The sequence below is a fragment of the Suricata suricatta genome, chromosome 6, assembly GCF_006229205.1.
Source record: "Suricata suricatta isolate VVHF042 chromosome 6, meerkat_22Aug2017_6uvM2_HiC, whole genome shotgun sequence".
Lineage (NCBI taxonomy): Eukaryota > Metazoa > Chordata > Mammalia > Carnivora > Herpestidae > Suricata > Suricata suricatta.
The window spans coordinates 59,262,885-59,288,511 of NC_043705.1; the positions used below are offsets into that span (position 1 = coordinate 59,262,885).

Here is a 25,627-nt window from a genome sequence, read left to right on the forward strand (position 1 = left end):
CTTTGCAACTATCCCCCTTCCTCCCACTGGCCTGTATATTCCCAGTTTTTTCTGTCTTGTTTTATCTTCTCCTTTTGCTATAGAACTTATCACCATGCTATGTATTTTACATGTTTTTTAAAAAATGTTTTTAATTATTTGTCTCCTATTAAAACTTAAGTTTTAAAAAGGCAAGAGTTGTTATCTGTTTTGCTCCCTTATGCCAAGTTCTCAAACACTGATGCATAGAAATGTGTATGTTTTTGTTAAATGAATGCACTTGACTGGTTATTTGAATTTAGTCATCCTTGATTTGCAGTCATCATGAAACACTGAATTGTTGATCATTTTCATATGTCATGTTGTGTCTTGCCTCCAAGCTTTTGCTCATGCATATTCTTACACTTGGAATGCCTTTTCTTACCTTTTTCACCTTTTAAGATTCATATCAATGGTGTAATTCAAGGAAGCCTTCCTTGAAATGTCAGGCTGGCTTACATGTACTCTTGAGAGGAGGTACCACCCTGTCTCTGCACTTTACAGACTTGTAAAATAATTCTTTTTTGGTATTACTGTTTCACTAGAGAGCTGGGAATGTGTCTGACTCATTTTGGGAATATCAAAGCTTGGTACATAGGAAGCAGTCAGTGAATGTTTTAATATAATGACTATATGACCAAAGTCATTAAGCTTTGGAGCAGTAGTTTTGATTTCAAGCTGAAATTTCCGAGTGTAAAATTGATGCTTTATTTGTTATACCATGTTTTCTGGGAAAAGGTGGCTGTTCTTAAAATAATAGGAAGATTGTTCTTTTTATACCGGTAGGAGGTAGTTAATGCATTTTATAGTCCTGGGCAATTTGCTTCTTGTCATTTGTGAAGCTGCCAGTGCTGATGAGAACATGAGTTGTGCTTTTTTTCCTAAGACACTGGCTGAAATAGATGAACAGAGGGTTATTATAGTCAGCAGTTTTTAATTTTGATGAAACTGGGCTCTTTTTGCAATAACACTGTAGAGATTTTTGTTGCTTCAAAGGGGAATGCTAGAATTCCAAACTGCTCATGAGACATTCATGCTTTCGCTAGATGCCTGCACTGCCAATAGCTTTAAATTAAACTTTTGCTTCTGTGCCGTTGGGAAATCCCAGGCTATTTTCAAGATACTGCCGAGATTTTCTTCCAGTGATATGGAAATTTGCTGTTAAGGTTGAGTTAAAAATGATTAGTTTGTTAACATGATTTCTGATACTTGGCCCCCATATTAGGTAAAGTAATTTTGCATTTAAAACACAGTATAATCTTAGAGCCAGACTTCCAACTACCTTTTATGGTAAGCATTTTGAATTTAAACTGTCCTGAATATTATTATCGTTGTTATAGTCTGTAAGCCAGTCTTTTGGTAGTGTTGCCTAGCCCTTAGGACTAAAAGGAAAGGAAATAATTTAACTTTATAAATGCTGAAAAGACTTCAGCAGCTTTTAGCCTGCATTAAGGGAGGTGAAAATAATGATTAGGCTTGGGATTAAGTAATCAAAACCAAATATTACTCAGAAGACATTCCTAAACTTGTGCCTTGTTTGAACTTTAATAACCCTGTAAAAGTGTCCAAAATGTTGAAATAAGCAAGGAACTCAATCTGGTCTTTATGTTAGAGAATACTATGAGTTTACGTATTATTATTTTATCCAAATAGTTTTTGAGAATTTGGGTGCATAAAGAAAGACGTTGCTCAATTGGAATAGAAGCAAGTTGGTGCTTAGAAATAAGATGCATCCATTGTTGAGGAGACTCCTCCAAGTCCTGACAGTATAAATATTGACATGCTGAGATATGTCAATATTTACCATAGAATTTGGAAGTTGCCAAGTTCCTGTTTAAGAAATGTGACCCTAGCATTGAACACAGTATATCAATAAATAAGGACATGTCCAATGAACAGCTGCTCAGAGAAAGTAGGAAAACATCTGTCTAAACTTTGGGGCACTTAAAGTTAAATTTTAAAAAATTATTGACAGTTCTTTGGTGATTTGTAGGTAGATGCTTATATAATAAAATATACTGATACATTTTCAAATGTGGGCTTAACTTATGTTTTTAAAAAATGACAGCATCACTGCAGTTTCTCATTTTCTAAATTAGTTGTGCAGTGATACTTATCTATAAATTGAATAAAAATGTCTTGCCTTAATACTGTGAATGGGAACCAGCCTTATCATTTTATACAATATTCTTATAAAAATTGGCTCAAGACTTAGCTATTGCTTTTGGGAAGTTTATGCCCTGAAAAATTAACAGAAAAAACATAAGTTTGTGAAGTTTAAATGTGATGAGAAATTTGTTATTATTTGACAACTATATTTCAGAAGAAAATGAGATTAAAGAGCAAGTAAAGTTGATCTGTTTGGTTGAATATCATAGTTCACCACTGTTCTTCATATGAATATCACTGTAATAGAACATTTGATGCAAAGTAAAGAGACATTTGAAGCTTTCCAAGTCATTGGAATCATACAAACTGTCTTCCATCTGTTTTGCAGACGTCTAGAAAAAGGTTAAACTGCGCATTCTTCAAATGATAGTCCTAAAACAGTCCTAGGAGAGTGTAAACTATGGCTATCAAGATGGATCCTCTCATAGCTTTTCTAATAACAGACAGGGATGGCTTTTATGTAGTAATTGAATCACTTAACCACATCACACTGTTATGTTTATATTGTGAAGGATGGATGCAAAGTATAATTGAGGATGTATATTCTGCCAGGAGCTACATTATCTCTATACCGATCTTATAAACATAAAAACGCAAATTGTATTTAGAGGTTCATGAAAGGCTTTTAATCTATTCAATTCAGGATAGTAAAGATGGAAGAGAAACAATTTTAAAATTTAAATTGTTTTGAGCCCTCTTGTAGAGAGTATTTGCCAATACTGTGAGGCAAGCTCTTGAGTTTTAAGGAGAAAGCATTAGACTTACTAATTAGTGATTAGACTTGAACCTTTGTTTTGAATATACTTTTTTTTTCCTTTAAAATCCTTACGATTATGACCAGTATGCAAAGGTGGCTCCTTGACCAGTTGTCTTCTTGAACTACTTGTTACCACTTATTTATCAAGTAGTGATAACAAAGTTGCCCGGTGGTTTCAAAATGTCATGTATTTTAGATGTGATGACAGTGTGCATATTAGGCTGAAAAATGTAAAACTTCTTGTTTGATGTTGAATATTATGAGTTTAATGTATCCCAAAGATTGGTATTCATGACACTGACGGAATACACACTTTGCTGACTTACAGCTGTTTTGCGGGAATGAGATAATGACATATGAGATAACTGAGGTTTAGAGAATTAAATGATTTGCTGAAGTCTACACAACCAAATAATGACAGGATTCATACCGAAGTCTGACTTATCCCAAAGCCTGCAGCAAGGTGGCTTAAACAAAAAGGAATTTCTTGGCCTCATACTTGAACAATCTATAGTTATATCTAGATTCTGGTACTACTGGAATCAGATCTGAGCTGTTCCGCACACCTCAGTTTCGCTTTCTGCTCTGTTGATTTTGTTGTCAGCAGCTTCAGGGTCATGGTGTTAGATCATCAAGTCCGGTAAAGAAGAATGTATATCATCAATGGAATACTGCATGGCAATGAGAAAGAATGAAATATGGCCATTTGTAGCAATGTGGATGGACCTCGAGGGTGTCATGCTAAGTGAAATAAGTCAGGCAGAGAAAGATACCGTATGTTTTATTACTCATATGTGGAACAGGAGAAACTTAACAGAGGACCATAGGGGAGGGGAAGGGCAAAAAATAGTTAAAGGAGAGGGAGGGAGGAAAACCATGAGAGACTCTTAAAATACTGAGAACAAACTGAGGGTTGATGGTGGTGGAAGAGAGGGGAAAGTTAGCGATGGGTATGGAGGAGGGCACTTGTTGGGATGAGCGGTGGGTGTTATTTGGAAGCCAACTTGACAATACACTATATTTAAAAAAAGGAGAAGAATGTATGTCCTAAGTCCTGGAATTGAGCTTCACTGGTCTTAGTTGACCTAACTTGAATCATGTACTCATCTCTAAGTTAGTCAATGGTGCATGTCATACCAGTATTTCTGGTGTAATGCTTATCAGATAAAGACTGCTTACCAGTGTCAACACTGAGCTCACTGCTTCTTGAATAGGCTTCTAAGTTTTGAAGTATTATATTATATATTTAAGTTGTATATCTAAGAATATCTTCCTAATAAAACGTTTTCTCTTTTTTCAAAGGTACTCTTTAACAATATTATCAGCATGATGGTCAAATAATACTTACTGAACTCTCTTCTTTATAAACATTTTATTGTGAAACGTTTTAAAAATACATATAGGAAGAGAGAATGATGGGTTCCTATGTACCTGTCACCTAGCCCAGCAATGATCAGCTCTTGAATCTTTTGCTCTTTTGTTTTTATCTTGGAACCTCTTTACCCTAGAGTCCAAAATATGTTCAGAGATGTGGTTGAAAATGACACAGAGTTAAATTACATCATGGAAAATAAATATCCTTTTAGGAATGTGTTGTTTATAACTTACTATCATTTGAGCCATATGAAATTGTGATTATTTGTAGGCTAAAAATTGTTAAATACTGGCAACTTCATATAGTTCCTAAATAGTTTTGCATGGCTGAATGAGGTAGTGTCAACAGTTGAGGATATATCATAGAGTTCTTTTTTTCAGATTTAACTCATTTGTACCCCAATCTTACCATTTATTGCTTGGTTGCAATTAGAATGTGTAGATAAATGTGTACAGTTGTAAGTAAATGGTGGGTTTGTAAATGGGGAAAAAATACAGTGCAAGTCCTATTTCTTTTCCATATAAGTGCTTTTAGATCATTTCATTTCTGAGTAGCACATTTTTCAAGTAGGAAAGACGGTATATTTGTTTAACTGATAGGAACACCCTCACTCTTCTGAAATTAAAATACAAGAAAGGTGTTAAATATTCAAGGCCTAAGAAATCATAATTACTAAGTTCTTCATGAAAAAAATGACTTATTTAGCTCATGCTGTATTTCAGGTATTCTCTCTTCAGTTCTGTTAAGTGTCATTCTCACATGAAACTCTGCACTTAGGAATGAAGTGTTCTTGTGAAAGTTTAGAAAGTTTTCAAAATGATGAGTATATGCATCCTTTCTGCCAGGTTTGTTTGTAATTAAGGGTGTCCATGTGATGAAGATAAAGGAAGTCCTAGAATTGTGGGCCCAATTTTCAGGGCATTTTGGATCGAGGTGTTAGATTTTATGTGGGAAATTTATTCAGGCCTTTTATTGCTTTTAAATATTTTGAGTAAAGAAAAAAGAAAGGAGAGGAAGTGAACTTTAAATGAATCACTGAAACTAATGATTATTAATGGTGTTTGTGAAAGATAAGCAGAGGAAATGAGCAGTAATACGATATTTGGGATGGCAGCAGCTGGCATTCCACTGTTACAAGAGGTAATTGAGAATGGACTATGACCATGGCAGAGATGCTCTAATTTTTAGGCTTATTTTATAGTTCTAGTGCTTTATTTCTGAAGAATCAGACAGTTAACGTGTAACTTGAATGTAGTTGTATTTTACAAGTTTTTGAACAAGATGATGCCAACAGTCTTAACTATATTTTACTCTTACTTTGGGTGACCATCCATCCTGATTTGCCTGGGGTTAAGCGGGTTATTGGACGTGGACTTTCTGTGTTAAAACCATGAAAATCTGAGACAAACCTGGACGGCTGATCACTTTACTTTCATTTCTAAATTAATAAAATGGGGTAATATTGACATGACTAGAAAAATATTTAAAAATATCATAAGTTCTTCACCCTTAAAGTTTAGATAATTGGAACATGAAAACGTTGTTTCAAGAAAGGATTTCTTCTCTAGAAAGTTAGCTTTATATTTTTGTTTAATTGCTTTGGAAGTTTAAAGGTAAATTGATTTTGGGGTCATTTTTCAAAAAAAAATAACAACTCAATTTACCCTTTAGTCAGGTAGGTGCTGGCATGCTATTAATTCAAATGCTAGGAAGTAAATAATGAAAATTCTAGGAATAAATTATTAATTAAAAAACCTTCAGTTGGGAATTCTGGTAAGATCAGTATTAATAATCAGTGCTTTAAAAAAATACTAAACAAATGGGAAAATAGTCACTTTCTTTGCATTTAGTTTTCCTGAATCGTGTGATGTTTGTCTTATTAAAAGTAAATAGCCCAGTGGTTGTCGTATAAACCTTGCCTTTTTATTGAGCAATATATTTGGTCTTATCCTTGAATTTTTATAATATGATAAAACTTAAAAAAATTAACACCATACATTTAGTTTACAATTTACATTTTATTTCTTTTCCTCCTTAAGAAAAATAAGGTTAAGCAAAGTAAAATGACCAGAAATCTAATTACAGACTCTTAGCGGCAATGTGCTGTGTGCTAATCTTTATTCTGAACTCACTTTAGGTATCAGCCTATTTTTCTCAACAAGGGGGCACTTAAGTTAATTGCTTCATTAGAAACATGCATTTAGTCCCTTCTGATCTGTAAGTACAACTCCTTGGCAGAGCTGCAGAAGTTTGAACACCTGCAGCCCAAGCAGCTTGAAAAGAAGCCGTAATTTAACTATAAAGGAAAATAAAAGAAGCTCAAGTTCAAAATGGTGTTATCAATGATACAGTGTTGTCATTAACTTGAGCTGACCTAAGAGACTTGGCTTCTGCATGGCTCCTTATCAGCATCCAAAAGGGCATACAAAATTCTTTGTAAACTAATTTAAAAAGCGTCTTGTTTATTCAGAGGCAACTGTGAATGGTATTTGTTCAGAGTGTAGATCACATCAACTGCATACCAGCCAACAACTTATTTCTCTCCTAAGAAGGAAGCCAAGTATCAAAGACACAAAGTACTAAAGATAAGCTTCTCAATTCTCAACTGTTCTGAGCTCTCAATAAAGCTACTGATGTACAAATTGGGGTGGGACCCAACTGTTTCCACCTGCAGGCTTGTCTTAGATCCTTGGCTCTGGCTGGGAGACGTGCTGATACTAGTGCGACCTTTAGTGCCCTTAGAAAACAAAACGTAGGCTTTCTTATGGTACTAATCAATCAGTCCCTCTGAAGAGGATTCCACCCCTTTCTTCAAGTATTCTTGGGGCAGAAAAACTATGGCTGAGCATTCCCATTTACAGGGCTGGTGAAAGCAAAGACATCATTGGTTTGCTCTTAGGATTCTTAAAAGACATGGCAAATCATCCTTTTTTCTGTTTTTGTGGTTGGTTCTTATATATTTTGTATTTGATATTTAATGAGGTGATGACGTCAGTAAGTAAAATAATGTATTTCTTTTCAAAAGTGGCTCAAATAGTATATTATTAAGCATTTAAAACTCAGTTGATAGAACATATCTGAGGCTACTGAGCCACAAACTGTTTGCAGGATACTGAGTTGGGTTATTAATATGCATGTGCTTAAACATGACTCACAGGTAACATCCAAAGTTTCAAATCTGAGTTTAGTAAAATAATGGAATCTTTAAAATAATGTAATTTAATTTTAACTATAAGAACCTAGAGTTGATCAGAACATTGGAAAATACTTGAAACATGAATAGTTCAAAGATGTTAAACTAATCTGATACCTAAATGTCTTTTAAAGTTCTGTATATCATCATGAAAGTAGGATGAAGCATCTGAAATAATGAATTTTAAAGTACTTTGTGTCAATATTTAGTAATTTGTCATTTGTCTCAAATAGGGTAAAAAAAATAGCAGTGGAACCAGTTGCTTTTTAAGAGCAGTTCTAAGTGCTGAGTTTTCTTTTTCACAAAGTTACATTAATTGCTAACAATGGCCATGTTCTTGAGACATATTTAAGATGAAATAATCAGTGTCAGTTTGTGTATCTGTGTGTTTGTATTTAAACTCTAGAGGCAAAAACTAGCCTTCATAAGTAGTTTCTATTATCTGCCCCCCCCCCCCCCCCCCCCCCCCCCCCCCCCCGGCCAAAGTTGTGGATTTGAGGCCTATTAGAATTATGAAGTCTTTTAGCTATGTGTCTTTTTCAATGAATGGGATAGAAAAACAGTAATATGCATTTTCCAGTAATTTTCAAATTTAAGGATTACAGAGTCTGTGGTTAATTAGCTGCATGGTAAGTGGTTTTGACTAATTGATTTAAAAGAAAATATTCCCAAATGGATGAAACATTTCAGAAGTAAGCACATCTAGGCAAAAAACCCAAACAAACAAAAAAAACAAAAACGAAACAAAACACAACAAAAATATCTCAGTGTAGGAAAAAATTTTGACTAAATGAAATACTTAAAAAGATTTATATTTTTTCAGGGATTATGTTATAGTCAAACCTACAGATTTGTATATTTTTAATGCATAAACATGCTTAATTGATGTGGCTACAGGTATGGTTATTTTAAAACTTTGTCTCTTGCTGGGAAGAATAATAAACAGACTTCTGAGTACACTTTAGGCAGAAGTTAGAATTATTGTTAATTTATCAATTTGGAGGTATCTTACATTCTTAGTTTTAAATACTTTTTCTTTTATCCTGGAAATTGCCCTGCTCCCTTGTGCTCTAAGATAGAGGAGCTCTAGCAACCTGTAACTAAGCATCCCCCCACTCCCAGAAGATAGACATTTGTAGTAAAATTAGTTTTATTTTGTGAAGAGCTGACAAAGTGAGTTTTTTCATATTCAGTTGTTTTTATTCTCATTCATTCCTATTTGATAAAAACAATATGCTTTATGAGAATATAAAAGTTTTAAATTGCAAAAGTGAATTAAAACTGATGTAAGATTTTGCTCTTGTTAAAACTTACTAATCAGTTGTCAATCAAGTGCCAATTAAAATTTACTTTGGATTTTTATAGCATATTATGCATATTGATCATAAAAATGGAAGAAATTTTGTACTCTTGTCCCCAAATAAAAGATTAAAGAATCTCTTTAGCTTTTTAAGGATCTATTAGCAAGAGATTCATACTTTCTGATTAAAGAATAATTCTCTCTAGTTTTTAATCTTTGGGAACTTGTGCTTTGTTGCTCATTTTGACTTTTTGTAATGTTTTTCTTTGTATATTTATAACTTGTAAGGTAATTTTGTTTTGTTTTGGATATTGGTTTCTTCAGCTTAGGCATCTCTTTTAATGTTATTTTTGAGAGAGTGTGAGTGGGGGAGGGGAAGAGAAAGAGGGAGGCACAGAATATGAAGCAGGCTCCAGATTCTTAGCTGTCAGCACAGAGCCTGACATGGGGCTCGAACTCACAAATGATAAGATCATGGCCTGAACTGAAGTCAGATGCTTAACCAACTAAACCACCCAGGCGCCCCTTAAGCATCTCCTAGTGAAGTGCACATGGTCAAGGGATATTCCAGTATTAGAACAAATATAGTTATTTGATTTGAATCAAACATGTGTCATATCACAGCTTGGTCAATTTGGGCAAGATTCAAGAGTAAATTAGCAGAAGAATGGTTTTTTTAATTCATAGAAAAAGAACCTCTAATCATTAGAAATGAAAGTGGGATTAGTAAGAAAAGTCTTTAGTCTTCATATTGCTGGATATAGTAATTTTTTTAGCACACAACTTGGACAGCTCATTTAGCATTATGGACCTCTGTTTTGTTTATCTGTAAAAATTAAAAATCAATATTGAATAGAACTATGATTTACTGTTTGTTGGTTGGTTAACTATTATATAGTGTTTTGTTTTACTAAGATTGCCTTGGTGCTTTGTGTGCTGAGAGACCAATATAGAAAACATTATTATTTGGGGCATCTGGATGGCTCTGTTTGTTAAGCATCTGACTTTGGCTCAGGTCATGATCTTATGGTTTGTGGGTTCCAGCCCCACATTGGGCTCTGCTAACAGCTCAGAGCCTGGAACCTGCTTCAGATTCTGTGTCTCCCTCTTTCTCTGCTCCTCCTCCACTCATGCTCTCTTAAAAAGAAATAAACATTAAAAAAATTAAAAAAATAAAACATTTGATAGCCAAAGTTTCTTACAAAAATATTGATTTAATTCTTTTGTAACAGGTAACCAGAAATGGAAAGGAAAGTAAGCAGAATTTGTTTTGCTTCTGAACCTGATATAATTCATTTTCTACAAATTGCGTGGGAGAGAACATTAGGATCTGGTTTTCTGATTACACTTACTGACGGTCAGTCAGCATGGACTGGGACAGGTAATATTCAAAGCAAAATTTTTAAAGGTGAAATTTCTGTTATGTGCTGTTTTTTAATTCTCAGTGATGCTTCATATTAAAGTGTTTCTTTAGTAGGTTTTGGGTAAAATGAGCATGATTGCTTTCACTTGTTATTGTCTGATTTACTCATAGATTTATAAGATTTAATGCCATTTTCTATAATTAACATTAATAGAAGGTTACTAGTTCAGTCTTAATACTTAGAGTTGGTCATGGTTTTTAAATGATGTCTTTATACAAAACACAGGTAGTACTTTATATATGTGTGTATTTTCAGGACACCAGGGAAGCAGTAGGAGGCATAGGAAAGTGGGTTGGCTGGGCCAAGGGGTTGTTGTGTTGGCTTGGAGGAGTGGGGTGGTGGTGATGTGCTTTTTATTTCACACACTTATGTTTTTTGAATTACTTCCCAGTGTACATGCATTACATATGTAACAAAAACATAATCCATAGCGTAAAATTTTGCACACTAAGGTTCAAACCATATGTGGTATTTTGGCTATCATTTTATGAAATAGACTTTTAATTTATCTTGGCAGTGATCTTTTAAAAAGTCTGATGCCCCTGCAGTTAATTATTTACAGAACATGGCAAGTCTAAAAAGAAAATATATAGAATTATGTTTTGCTCATATAGCAAAGATTTATACTCTATTAAAATATTGTATTGAAAGATATGAAAAAATATGTAGTTATGCAACAGTCATTTCTAGAGTTATGTTATAAACAATGTTTTAGGTAAAATAATTTTGTCATGTTAATTTATATACCATTTGTATCTTCTATCAATTTTGAAATATTTCCATAAAACTTATTACTGTAATTATTATATCATCTTTTAAAATTATGTGCTAAAATTTTCTTTTTTGGATGTTAAAAATTCTGTTACACAGTGCAGTCAAACTGAATTTCTCCTTGCAGAGTTTTTTTTAATTCTCCTTTTTTGACAGAGAGCAAGGAATGCTGCTGTGTTATTAAAATAGAGAACTTTCAAGGATAATGTTTGTAGTACCTATTATGGTATCTATCTAAGCTGTAAATTTCCTTTTTTTTTTTTCTTTTAAGAGAGCGAGCAGGGGAGAGGGAAAGAGGGAGAGAGAGAGAGAATCTTAAGCTTAGCATGGAGCCTGATGTGGGGCTTGATCTCATGACCCTGAGATCATGACTTGAGTTGAAATCAAGAGTCAGATGCTTAATGGGCTGAGGCAGGCACCCAGGCACCCCCAGCTGTAAATTTCTATGTAAGAGAAATCCATTGTTGCCATTTAGGAGTGAAAAACACTTGTCAGATTAGTTGTTTGTATGCTGGTAAAGGTGCATCCACGTGACAGTAGCTCTATTTTGAAAAGGAGGAGGGTTGAAGATCTTGGCAGTAGGTTAATGCCAGTTATCGGAGAGAAGAGCAGTTTCACCTGCTCAGCCCAGAAGGCGGGTCCTAGGTGAAGTGGTTGCTTGTATGTAAGGAATACTGAATACTGTACTTATAACATAGATAATCACAACTGACAAATGGCTTATTCTGTATGATTAGACAGGTGACCTTACGATGCTTTAAGAGCCTTAATTATCAGAAGAAAATACTAAATTCTAATCTAGTTAGTAAACCTCATTCACCAAAGCAAAGAACCATAATATGTTGTTTTAAATTTTTTTTTTATCATTAAGGGTTGGGAATAAAAGTACTCTGATTAACTCTTAAATCTTGATTTAACTGGAAATGTAAGTTGAATTTACATTTACTGAACAATTTGCCATGTCAAACAGAATGTGTTAGCAGTTGCTCTTAATATTATTATGAATATTGTTTCACTAGGCTAGATTAATTAGGAGCAAGGAATTCATATGATTTGTCAGTCATTCTTTAGAAGTATCTAGACCAGTGCCTAGGACATACATGCTCAATAGATATCCTTGAAAGAGAGAATGAAAAGATGCCTCAACTATATAAAACTTGCTAGGATAGAAAGCAAACCATTTATTTTAGAGTTAGCATATTTTTTAATGAAAACTCTAGTTGTATATTTATTTATTGTTGGCATTGATCATAAATGTAGTATATTTTGCCATTTGTTTTCCAGCTAATGAAAAGTGTGAGAAAAATGTGATATATAACTTCTGTATCCTTTGGTGGATTGTTAATATTTTGGCTTCCTTACTAAACAGGCTTTCAAACAGAACATTTTATAGTGTACCATATATGGTCATTTTATTTTCAAAGATATTAAGCTTTTAATCCCACAAATGTATGTCTTTCATTATTCATTTCTATTTTCTTGTGTAAATTTCAGTGACAAAATATCAAGCCAAATAATATTGTTTCCATGTTTAGTTAAGGCTTATTACATAAATATGATTTGGTTTGGCACTTTATAGATAGACAATAACATGATTAAGAACATTGAAACAATTACATAATTGAAACATGAAAATGGATTTCCTTCCTATACCTCATCCTGTTTTTTTGTACAACTTTTTGATTGCTGCAACCTTCAATTTGGATAATTTTTTTTCTCTTTTCATTTGAGTGAAATTAAAAGGATGTGGGGTTCCTTTTAATCTCCTACACACTAAATTCACTGATTTCTTTTCCATTAGTAATGTTTTATCTAATGAATGTTTTGAGGTCTAATTATCATGTAGCCTGTCATCACTTTAATATTATAGAGGGTTATATCACAGAGTTAAGTCACAAAATAGGTTAATGATTGATGACTGTTATGTGACCTTCATAAGAATTTCAGTCAGTGAGAAGAAACTTATATTACCCATCTCTAGAGTAGTTTAAAGTTCATTGAAAAGTAAATTAAACTTTATTTAAACACATTTATTTTCATATCATTATATCCACTTATATTTGGTCTAAACATTGATATTTAGTGACCTCTGTGGAGTTTATGTGACAGGGTTCAGTGGACGAAAGATTTTAATAAATGTAATAGAATAGGTCCGTGATGTGATACCATCAAAGATTCTTAATAGGAGGTGCCTAGGTGACTCAGCTGGTTAAACATCTGCCTCTTCATTTTGGCTCAGGTCAGGATCTCACAGTTTGTGAGGTCAAGTCCCACTTTGGACTCCGCCCTCACCGTGCAGAGTGTGCTTGGGATCCTTCTTGGGATGCTCTCTCTCTCTCTGTCCCTCCTCTGATTGTATGTGCTTTCTCCTTCTCTCTTTCTCGAAATAAATAAACATTGAAAACAAAATCCATAATGGGATGATAAGGTGGCCTTCCAAGCACTGACACAAACCTAGGATACGCACAGTCATCAGTTCCGTATACATAAGGATCTAAAAGAAAAATCTTTTTTTCCTTATTTACATCTTCATCTACCCACAAATAGTGTTAAAGTGATGCTTTCTTGGATCCTAAATGTCTGAGAATAATTCCTTGGTTTTTGGTCATGTTGGCCTGCTCCCTTTTTATGCCATTATTATGTGGTTCAGCTGTATCCCTGCTGAATTCTCTTATTTCCATGGCTTTTATTTTTGGTCACTGAATGCTTACAGCTGTGCTGCTTCCAGATGTTCTTAGCACAAAATTCAAAACTGGTGACCCGGTTTTTCCAGGATTGAAGTTTTAAATAGGCAGTCAAAATTTCACATTTACCATTAATGGCTATGTTCAAGTACATGTTTTCTTGTTTTTTTTCCCCACAGGTTTTAAAGGGGGAAGTGTAAATAGGAAATTTCCTTTCCTTTGTTTGTTTTCCTCTCAAAAATGTCATATTCCATAATAATCATCATCACAGCACTTGACAGATGGCATAACATAAGAGAATATAGAAGAGAATACCTAAGATGTTAGCGCTTGAATCTAGGCTGCATAAGGCTGGCATTTTTCTCTGATGGTTAAACTTTGATCCCTGGTGCATAGAATGGTCCCAGATGCTGATTAAGCATTGTTTTGAATAAGTGAATCAGATCAGTAAATTCTCTGAATATTTTCAGGTAGATATCTTTTCATTTTAATGAAATTTAGAATGCTTATACTAGATATTTATTTCATCAGTAGACATACTTTATTTTCTTTTGTGTTTTCTTATAAATTTTTCTGTAGTGGCATTAAAGATGGATTCCTACAGATGTAGTTCTATTCCTCTGTGAAATATTTTCTTTTCGTAGGTGTTTGTAATTCTTCAAAATTATAAAATATGAAATTATTGCTTAAAAGGAAGCTTTTGTCTTCTTTTATGTTGTTGTTTTTTCAGAAGCACTAATGGGGTATTTAGAAAGTTAGTAGATTTGATAGTGGTAATCATCTTAAATATGCCTTTGTTTCAGAGATAGACGAAATATATGAAAGCACTTTAGAAGCTGTAAAATCAATAAAGAATATAAAATATTGAGGGCACCTGGGTGGCCCAGTTGGTTAAGCCTCTGACTTTGGTTCAAGTCATGGTCTTATGGTTTGTGAGTTCAAGCCTCACATGGGGATCTCTACTGTTAGCCCAGAGCCTGCTTTGGATCCTCTGTTCCCCGTGCTCTCTGCTCCTCCCCCACTCGCTCACTCTCAAAAATAACATTTAAAAAAAGAATGCAAAATATTTTAAGAAAAGAATGTAAAATATTTTTATTCTTCTCTCTTTTCAAAGTCTATGTTAACATTCATATTTGAGTGTCAGAATTTACCAAAAAAGGATACTGAGAAATATATGGAGATTTTTCAAATCCTTTTCTTAATTGCCTGTCATGAGGCTTGCGGACACTTGATAGCATTCAGACCAAAGGAATGAAAATCCATGTTACATTTTTTGGGATTCTTTAGTAAAGACTCCATTGCTTTCTGTAGTATATCATACTACTGTATTTTTTTTTAATACGGAAGGAAATCATTTTTCTTTATCTCATATCTGCCTCACCACAAAACAAAACAAGCAGAGAGACCATAAGTATGAACCCCAGTTTGACAAAGTATCTACTCTGTGCCCATAGAACATCACTTGCTGTGAGCCTCAATTTTATCATTTGAGAATTGAAAATGTCTGTCTTTCAGTGTAATAAGGAATAAAATGGATATATGTAAACTTTGAATATAAGAGGATGGGACCACATGAGTCTTTCATCATTCTGGAGCCTGAATTGACACAGGAATCCACCCAACCACACACACATTCCAAAAAAATGTTAGATTAAATCTTGTAATTTGAAAAGCAGAAAGACACGTTGCAGCTTTTGAGGTATCCAGAAACCCAAGTGGCTAATGGGAACTAGAACTTAACTGTAGGTCCATGGAATATCGGAGCTGGGTGTATGTCTAAGTGACTGTGACTGCACTACCTGTGTGGGGCCGAGTGTTGAAAGTGCCGGTCTCTTAAGGAACTGGAATGGAACCCAGCTCTCAGTATAAAGAAAGCAAACTGAAAAGTTACCCTGTTAATGAACTCATCTTGAAAAAGCAAAACAGAGCAAAAGCAAAAAGCTACTCTCTGGTTTGAAGATGCAACACAGAATCAGACTAGGCGCTAAGAGCTATACATGGATAAAAGTATGAGCAAAAATGAAGGGTGCCTCAGTGGCTTAGTCAGTTAACATCCGACTCTTGATTTTGTGAGGTCAAGCTCTTTTGGGGCCGCACTGTCAGCACAGAGCTTGCTTAGGATTCTCTCTATTTATTTCTCTCTTCCCTTCCCCTTTCCTCTCTCTCCCAAAAGAAATAATCAACTTAAAACAAATCAACAAACAAAAATCAGATTCCTAAATCTGTTATGTATGGATTAGGGGTGGGGCGTTTAAGTTTGAACTCTGTGCTTCAACTGTAAAAACCAAGTGAAGAAATTAATTTTAAAAACTGGTCCAGGGCTGTTAAGACCTGTAGAGACTCCAAGACAGATAATTTAGTTTAAGGCCACCTCCGTTTCCCAGAGCAGATGATACTCTGGCTAGAGGAGAGCCTGTTCAAACATTGCAAAGCATGAAAGTGAAAAACCAGAATGAGAATGTGTCAGCAGGTAATAGAAACGGAATTAATATTTCAGGCACCATGCATGGAGACTGATCTGGAAGAGATCTTAAATATGTGTAAAGCCTTCAAGTATTTAAAGGAAGGGTGTGGCAAGAACAGGATATTATGAAAAAGAAAGGGAATATCTAGAATCGAGAATATAATTGTTGAAGTAAAAATTTCTATAGATGAATAGAGCATCAGCTTTCAATATACCTAGACGACAAAATTGGAAGCCTGATCTGTAATACAATGAATGTCATACAGGTGACACTCAATAAATATTAATTCCCTTCTCTTTCCTTCCTCATCACCTGCCTCATCCACCTTCTGTATTGTTGGCACATAATAGGATGAGAATGAACTCCATTTTTACTTTAATTTGACTCATACAAATGAAAAATAGGCTATAAACTAATTCATCTTTAATAATTGAAACAAGAAAGATGTTATGAAATAGTGAGATTATAAATCATTATAAGAAATAATTTATCTGACTTTGATTTAGGAGCAGGTGTACAAGATGGTAGTTTTTCTAGTAATTTATAATGCGTGTGTTTCTTCTGAGGACAGAAAAAAAATGCAAGGAGTCTGATGTTTTTCAGTTGAGACTTGAGGCTAAATTAACATGTTTCTTAAAAATTGGTAGTTTGGGTTACCTGGGTGGCTCAGTCAGTTAAGCCTCTGACTTTGGCTCAGGTCATGGTCTCATGGTTTGTGAGTTCAAGCCCCACATCGGGCTCTCTGCTGTCCTGAGCAGATGTTTCAGATGCTTGCTTCAGATGCTCTGTGTCCCTCTCTCTCTGCCCTTACTTACCCTGCTCACACACACTCTCTCTCAAAAATAAATAACAAAAGCATTTAAAAATTGCTTGTTCAGTTAAAAGGTATAATTTTACTTAAAAATGTATGCTATGGGGATTAGTTTTACCTTTCGTTTAAATTTTTGTTACATAAGTGATCAATTAGTAGCAACAGGTAATCAAATATGTTCTCATGTTTAGGAATTTATTTTTCATTTCAAAACTCTTCATTTATGTCCCCCATAGTTTCCGAATCAGAGATTTCTCAAGAAGCTGATGACATGGCCATGGAAAAAGAGAAGTATGTTGATGAACTGAGGAAAGCGTTGGCATCAGGAGGAGGACCAGCTGATGTGTACAAGTTTGACTTTTCTAAGGAGTCTTGTCATTTCTCCTTTGAGAAAACCCTGAAAGATGTTTCAGTAAGTAAAATTTTCTTTATTACTGTAAGTGGTAAAATGTCAGAGCATTTATTGAGGAATTATCTAAGTAACTAGCTTATTATTCCCAGGATACCTGGGAAATCAAAGAGTGAAAGTACTTGGTTTCCAAGCTGGAAGAATGCTTCATTCACCGTTACAGTCATTAAATACTTCATATTAATGAATTGTGAAAAATAATTATTAGGAAATGTATTTAGTTGCTAATGCTTTAAAAATAAGGATTATAGAGATAATTACATGATTGAACAGTTCTGAAAAGTGGGGACAGAAGCTTTGGACTGTTCAGGCAAGGTTTATTGTAATATGTTCTGGGAAATATTGGTTTTAAGAAAGAATATAGAATATATTTACCATTAAATATTTAATGATGACTTATTAAGAATAATAGATTTTAGAATATATATATTTTTTAGAATATATTTGAAATTGAAAACAAATAGTTAAGTGTAGTAGGACATATCCTTGGGAATTAAGGTATTTTACTTATATATCCCACTTAGTAATACTGAAATAGGGACCCACTTGTCCTCTTCAGTTCCTACACCAATTCAGATCAAAGTGGGTGGTTTCTGTATGAAACATGCATCAAAATGTTCTGTTTATATGTTTTACCCAAGTTTATGAGATAATTAGAGATTGAATTATTTGCTTTTTACCAGTGGTTTATCATTCTGATATGAGGTCTATAGTAGAAGAAAGGGAGGGAAATTTTTAGCCCATTATATTTAGAGACAGTTATTGGCAATTTGTGCTGGAACTAAATTCAGTTAAAAAAATTCCTTTAAAATGAGTCTTTAATTCAGAATGATTAAAGGGATTTCACCAATTAGAGAAACATGTAAAGCAACAGATGGAATCACTATTTTAAAATGTATGTCATCCTATAGAGAATAGCCCAGAGAGACTGGCTTTAGTAATTATTTCTGTTTAGAAGATACATACTTTTTCTACTTATGTAATTTATGTGAGTTTCAATATGCTGAGGTCCTTAAAATGATAATCTAAAATAAGTTAAGTAAGGTCTGAATTGACTACTGAAATTTTGTTATTTACTACAAAGTGTTCTTTCCTATGGCTGAAGCACAACCAAATGATGTTATGGACTATAGAGCTGATGATGGTTTCTTATAATACTTTGAAGCAGATTATCATCAAGTTGGGAGTAATACTGTGTCCCATTCCACAAGCCTTAATATGTAATGACTGACGTTATTTCATGTAGCTAGTTTCTGGTTTTTATCTGTTTTATGTACACTGATGCGTAACAAAATCCAAGATTGCGAGGTACCTATTGGAAGCCTGAAAGGCTTTCAGTATCTTTGACATGGGGGTTTGCTTCGACTTGGATGGGGTACTTACCGTGCTTGGCAGTACATCTGATTTTGCTGCTTTTGTGAAGAAAGGACTTCAAGGATTCATGACTTATGTCTTTTACAGTTGGCTTGGCATGAATCAACATTTAAAAAAATGTGACAATTATCCTAGAAGATATCTTGCTTAGCACCTTGAACATAATCAACTTTATCGAGAGAGACAAAACCTTGAAACACTCTCTTTTCTACAGGTTTTCTTGAGAAATGGAAACAGGGTAACAGATTCCCAATAATCCAGAAGTGTGTTGGCTCCCTAAAGAATATGTCTTAGACCACTACACTGTAGTATAGCTAACTGCCTCCTTATTTCTCATTTACTAATTTGCTTGTGAGAAAAAAATGGTGCTTTCAGAAGAGTTTGACAAGTTTATTCATGACTTGGCTTACTTGAAAGATATTTTTGGGTATTCGAATGAAGTATAACTTTCATTTTGTGGGGCTGTGGTCAGCCTTATGGATGCAGATGAAAATTACCAGTTCATTTGGCCAAACTGCCATGGGAATCTTCCAGTACTTCAGGATGCGCTTCTGAAATTGAATTTCAGAGTGACAATATCTAATAAATTCATCTGCGGCAAAAATATGCAGACAAGTAGACACATGGCAGAATACTTTTTATGACTCAATAGTGCTTTGGATGACCTAAAAATTTAGAAGGAATTTGTAAACCTTTGCTTGATGGACACAGCCATCTGATTGTGGCCAAAAATGATCTCTTATACTTACAAGAAAAGAATGAACGTAGATTCAGTTTAGAGAGTTGTAATGAATCCTGGCATTTGTTGTCATAAGGTTACTCTCCCAATGCAAAGTATATCCCATGAGTTCCAAGTACATTTACCACCAGTTTTATACCTCTCAGGGTCATGGTTTTTAGACATTTGTTGCCATCAGTTCAAGAAGTTTTATGTTTTTATTTCTGTGCTGGAGATCACTGGATAATTTGAACATTTTGAATATTCAGTAACTTAGGACTTATTTGAAATTTATATAAAATATGCTTTAAACATTTTTTTGTTAGAGGCACCTGACTATCTCAGTTGGTAGAACATGAGACTCCTGATCTCAGGGTTGTGAGCTCAAGCCTCATGTTGTGTGTAGAACTTCCATAAAAGAATTTTTTTTAAAGGAAGTAATGGCTGATTTTTGTATTCAAAAATATCTGAGTTCTTGGCAATATTATCTTGTTTTTTATCAGAGTGGATTAATTGTCAGTCCAAAGCAATGAAATATTTAAAAATGTGTAATGTGTATGTTATAGACTTGTTTTGGAGGGAGTGTGTACGTAATTCTCATGAAATTGCTTTTGAGCTCATAACACCCAAAACTTCATTTATACCCTAATTAGTTTTTCTTTAAAGATAACATAGCTGTTTTTATTTTAACTTAATTCCCATTGGAATAAATGTCGAATGACCGGCTATATATTATCTTTCTCCACACAGTACAAACCTCTAGGACCCTTCCTGTCCTATCACCAATATTTTTCTGTTGGCAGTAGATTATTCTAGATGAAAACGTACTCTAGTGCAAGTATTTAGAACTCATCTCTTCATTATAAGTAGTAGCCCCTGTTCAGGAGAGATTTTTCTTTTACTTTGTGTCATTTTTTTTCTTGCCATTTGCTATTTCTGATTTTGCAGTATATTCTTTGTCATGCAGACAGTACATCTTAGTTAATAATGTTTTCCGTTTTAGGCTTCATAAATTGTTCTTTTTCTTCAGGAAAAAAGTTATTCATGAGCCACAAAAAAAGACCTAATAATTTTTGATAAGAATAACCTTGGGCTCATTATTTGTTTGCTCATACCTTTGTTTTCTCATCTATAAAGGCTTAAAGTGATTTCTTGGGTTCATTGCAGGTCATCTAACATACTGTAGTTTTATAGCTCTAAAAATACCCGTAATGAAGGAGAAGCATGATTTGAAGCACATTTAAACATAATACACACACACACGAGAATTAGCTACAGGTCTCTCTTAGAATTATAGTAAAGTTTATTTTATTTCCTTTTCCTTTGTCTCCCCTGCCCCCAGTATTAGAAGCTGGGATACAGTTTAGGCTGAAAATTTGACAACTTAAAGTACCATGGAGGTTTGTTTTTCTCTGATTTAAAAATACAAATAGGAAATCCTGGGTTAATATAATGGCTTTATGATGTTGGAGGCCGAGGTTTTGTTAAATCATGTTGCCTTGACATTTTTATTTTTATTTTTTGTTTATTTTTGAGACAGAGAGAGAGCAAGAGCGAGAGCACGAGGGAGTGGGGAAGAGGCAGAGAGAGACTCGACCCACTGAGCCACCCACTGAGCCACCCACTGAGCCACCTGGGCACACCCTGCTTTGCCATTTTTAACAGTTTTTATCTCATGGTCCAAGAAATTTGCTCTTGCTTTAACGTTCACCTTTTCAGTAATAGGACTGAATTGAGAAAATAAGGAGCCTGTGCGTTTTCTTAAAGGCCATGACCTAAAGTTGCACACATTACGTTTGCTTACATCCCATTCTCCAGAACTATGTCACAAGGCTTTACCTCGCGGCAAGGAAATCTGTGAAATGTGATATCAGCTGTGTTCTATGCCCAGAAACGTCCTTTACTGTGTAAAAAGGAGAAGATGGATATAGAGGCACAACTAGCAATTTCTACATGTTAACATTTATGAAAAATTGAAATGTCATTTAGAAGGTTTCGCTTTTATTGTTACAGGGTTTTTTTTCTGTTATATTTTCATTAATAATAATTGTTTCAGTCATGTTTTCAGAAAATGTTGCACAAATTAGTAAGGTACAGGCTAATTTGTATCTTGCTATACATTATAACTTTTTAAGTAAAAAATACATTCTAAGTTCACACAACTTTCCTAAAGTTATTTAATTTTCATTCTCAGATATATAAATTTAGGTAAAATAAGTTGCCCAAAGCAGACAAAGTTGTGTGTAAAAACACCAGTCCAAAATCCTGTATAATTGTCATGTGTCCTTGTGGTTTGGGAACTTTGGATTCAAATGGGTATTTCCAAATGAGATATCAGAATTTGAGCATTTATTATGATACTCTGCCAAAGACTGTCAGAAATTGTAATGGCTCTCAGATTTGTGAGAGTATGCATTGCAAATGTGTTGTTTGCATGCCTGAAAAAAATAATCGTATTTTTTATTTCTGTGATAGAAATATTTGTACAGATCTACCATTTTTATATTAAACCCTTCATAATTTTCCTACCTCTTTGAATGTGGGAACTAAATCCATAATCTAAGTGGTATAGAAATCCTGCTCAAAGTATGTACTCTCTAATTATACCATAGAAGAGACAATAGAATTTTTACTTTAAGAAAATTGTTAATTTTCAGTTATACTATTTTATCTTTGAGAACTTCTGCATTTTCTTGCCTTCATCTCAAAGTCATATTTTATTTTTTTCTACTGTAGGATTGTTCAGGAAAGAAACAACTTAAAGACAGAAGTAGAAAATTACATGGAAAAACTATGCTCTAGAAGGACTTTTGAATGTGTATAATACTACTGTTTGCTTCTTACTTGTCAGTTAATTTCCTTTAACATGTACTCACTTCATGCTGTCACTTTTATATGTGAAGAAATAGATGCTGAAGGCCTAGACAAGTTCCTAGGGAAAGCGGAAGTCCTGAAGTAGGATAGAATCTAGGCATCTGTCTGTTTTTAATTAAAACAACTTTAAAAAAAAATATTTATTTATTTTTGAGAGAGAGACACACACCCACACACACCCACCCACCCACACGGAGCTGGGGAGGGGCAAAGAGAGAGAGAGGCAGTCATAGAATCCAAGTCAGGCTCCAGGCTCTGAGCTGTTAGCAAAGAGTCCGACAATGGGCTTGAATCCACAAGCCCTGAGTTCGTGACCTGAGCTGAAATCGGACGCTTAACCGACTGAGCCACCCAGGTGCCCCTAAGCCTCTGTCTTAAAAATCTGAAACAATTTTTTTAAATTTAGTTTAGGTGTAATATACATATGATAAAGTGTACTTCGTATTAAATGTACATTTTTTATCACTCCAGACAGTTCCTTCATGCCTCTTTTCAGTCAGTCCCCAATTACTGCTTCTCTCCCCAAATCCTGCCTGCCCTCAAGGCCCCAGGAAACCACTGAACTATTCTCTGTCATTACAGATTAGCTTTGGGTGTTTTAGAGTTTCATATAAATGGAACCATACATTATGAATTCTTGTATGTAACTTTACATAGTATAATGTTTTTGAGATTCATCCTGTGTATCAGCAACTCATTTATTTTGATTTTTTGAGCAGTATTCTATCATGTAGATATATCACATTCACTTTTTGATGTGTATATGTAGGTGGTTTCTAGTTGTCAGCCATTGAGAGTAAAGCAGCTGTATACATTCATGTGTAAATCTTTTTGTGGGTATGTTTTTATAACAGCTTTATTGATATATAATGTGCATATAGTAAGTATATAGTTTGTTAAATTTTAACGAACTTTGAACACACTCAAGGTAATGATATCCACATTCCCCAGCAGATTGTTTTGTTTACCTTTGTGATTCTTACCTCCCACTCCTGCCTGTCTCCCCACGTAGTCCCCATGTGACCACTTTATGTCACTATAGATTATTATACTTTGTCTAGAATTTCATATAAATATAAACTTACAGTATAAATATGTTACAGTAAATAGCCCCCCCTTTCATCTGACTTCTTTTACTCAGCATAATTATTTTGAGATTCTTCAAGGTTTTTGTGTGAATTGTTCATAGTTTTCTGTCTTCTCTTTTTTTTTTTTAAACTACTGAGTAGTATTGCATTTGATGAGTATAGCCAAATTTATACATTCACTGCTTGCTAGACAATTTGGGTGATTTCTAGTTTTAGACTATAAGAAATGAAGCTCCATGAATATGTGTATATTTATCTTTGTGTGGAAATATCTTTCATTTTTCTTGGATAATACTTGGGAGTAGAATAATTGACTTAAGGGGCGCCTGGGTGGCTCTATCAGTTAAGCTTCTGACTCTTGATTTTGGCTCAGATCATGATCTTATGGTTTCTGAGTTCAAGTTTTGCACTGACAGTGTGGAGCCTGCTTGGGATTCTCTCTTACTTCCTGTCTCTGCACCTTCCTCACTCATATTCTCTCTCTCACAATAAATCAACTTTTTTTTTTAATGTTTTATTTATTTTTGATACAGAGAGAGACAGAGCATGAGAGGGGGAGGGGCAGAGAGAGAAGGAGACACAGAATCTGAAGCAGGCTCCAGGCTCTGAGCTGGCTGTCAGCACAAAGCCCGACGTGGGGCCCGAACCCACGAACGTGAGATCTGACCTGAGCCAAAGCCGGAGGCTTAACCGACTGAGCCACCCAGGCGCCCCAATAAATCAACTTTTAAAAAAATTAAAAAAAAAAAAAAAGAATAGTTGAGTTAAATGGCAGGTGAATATTTACTATTTTAAGAAACCACTGAACACTTTTCCATACTGGCTGTACTCTTTTGTATTCCCACCAGCAGTATATGAAAAATTCCAGTTCATATTTTTAATTTTAGATACTTTGTCAGGTATGTGATAGTATTTCATTGTATTTCTTTTTCATTTCCCTGATGTCTAATGTTATTTGCCAACAATATATTTTTTTTAGTGACATACTTATTCAGATCTTATTTCTTACTGGGTTTCTTGTTTTACTTAGTTTTGAAGAGTTCTCTATATGTTCTACATTCTAGTTCCTTAACAGATCCATGATTTGGGAATACTTTATTTTTGTTTGGGTAGAGGAGGAAACATTCTTAATTTTTAGGAAGTTGAATTTTTTTTTTCCTTTTATGGGTCTTGGTTTTGATAGAATATCTAATAAGTATTTGCCTATCTTCAGATCATAGATTTTCTCCTGAGCTCTCATGTATGAGTTTTATAGTTTTAGGCTTTACATTTAGAGTCTGTGACACATTTTGAGTTAATTTTTGTTTACAGTGCAGGGTATGGATTGAGGCTCATGGTTTGCATATGGATATTCAGTTGTTGTAGCATCATTTGTTGTATTCTCCACTGAATTTTCTTATACTTTGTTTGAGTACCACTTAATATAGGACTATATCTGGATTCTGGTCTGCTCCATTGATCTATTGATTATCTGTGCAAACCCCAAGTTGTTTAGAATACTTAGGTTTATAATGTATCTTCTAATCGGTAGTATAAGTCCTTCAACTTTGTTCTTTTTCATGGTTGTTTTGGATAATTTGTATATACTTAAAATTTTCTTATGAGATGTAGAATCAGTCTGTCCATTTGTACAAATAAGTTTGCTGAAATCTTGATGGAGAATACATTAAATCTACGGAACTGACATCTTAACAATGTTGAGTCTTTTGTCTGGTGAACAGATCTGTCTCTCCATTTATTTAGGCCAGTGGTTCTTAGCTGGGGGAGATTTTGCTCTTTCAAGGACATTTGGCAGTATCTGGAGACATTTTGGTTGCCACAGTTAGCAGCTGCTACTGGCATCAGGTGAATAGAAGACAGGGATGCTGCTGTTAAACATCCTACAGTGAGCAGGAGCAGGCTTCCACAACAAAGAAGAATCTGGTCTGAAACATCATTAGTGCCAAAGCTGACAAATACTGATTTAGTATTCCTTAATCGCTTGGCCATTATTTGTAGTTTTCTTTTTTTTTTTCCTCCATAATATTTTATTGTCAAATTGTTTTCCATACAACACCCAGTGCTCTTCCCCTTAAGTGCCCTCCACCATCACCACCACCTCTTTTCCCCCCTCCCCCTTCCCCCTCAACCCTCAGTTCATTCTCAGCATTCAATAGTCTCTCAAGTTTTGCATCCCTCTCTCTCCCCAACTCTCTCT

General features: G+C 34.4%; 1 protein-coding gene across 6 annotated transcripts in view; it reads left to right on the forward strand.

The window, feature by feature from the left end:
* XRCC4 (X-ray repair cross complementing 4) overlaps nucleotides 1–25,627 on the forward strand; it is a 340,456-nt gene that overhangs the window by 3,349 nt on the left and 311,480 nt on the right. For all 6 annotated transcript variants that reach the window (XR_003909977.1, XR_003909976.1, XR_003909975.1 and 3 more), the window contains exons 2-3: nucleotides 10,045–10,193; nucleotides 17,204–17,379. Coding sequence is in view for 3 of the 6 variants with exons in the window: in XM_029942551.1 (XP_029798411.1) it covers nucleotides 10,055–10,193; nucleotides 17,204–17,379 (315 nt within the window). In the remaining 3 variants the exon portion in view is untranslated. The remainder of the gene's footprint in view (nucleotides 1–10,044; nucleotides 10,194–17,203; nucleotides 17,380–25,627) is intronic.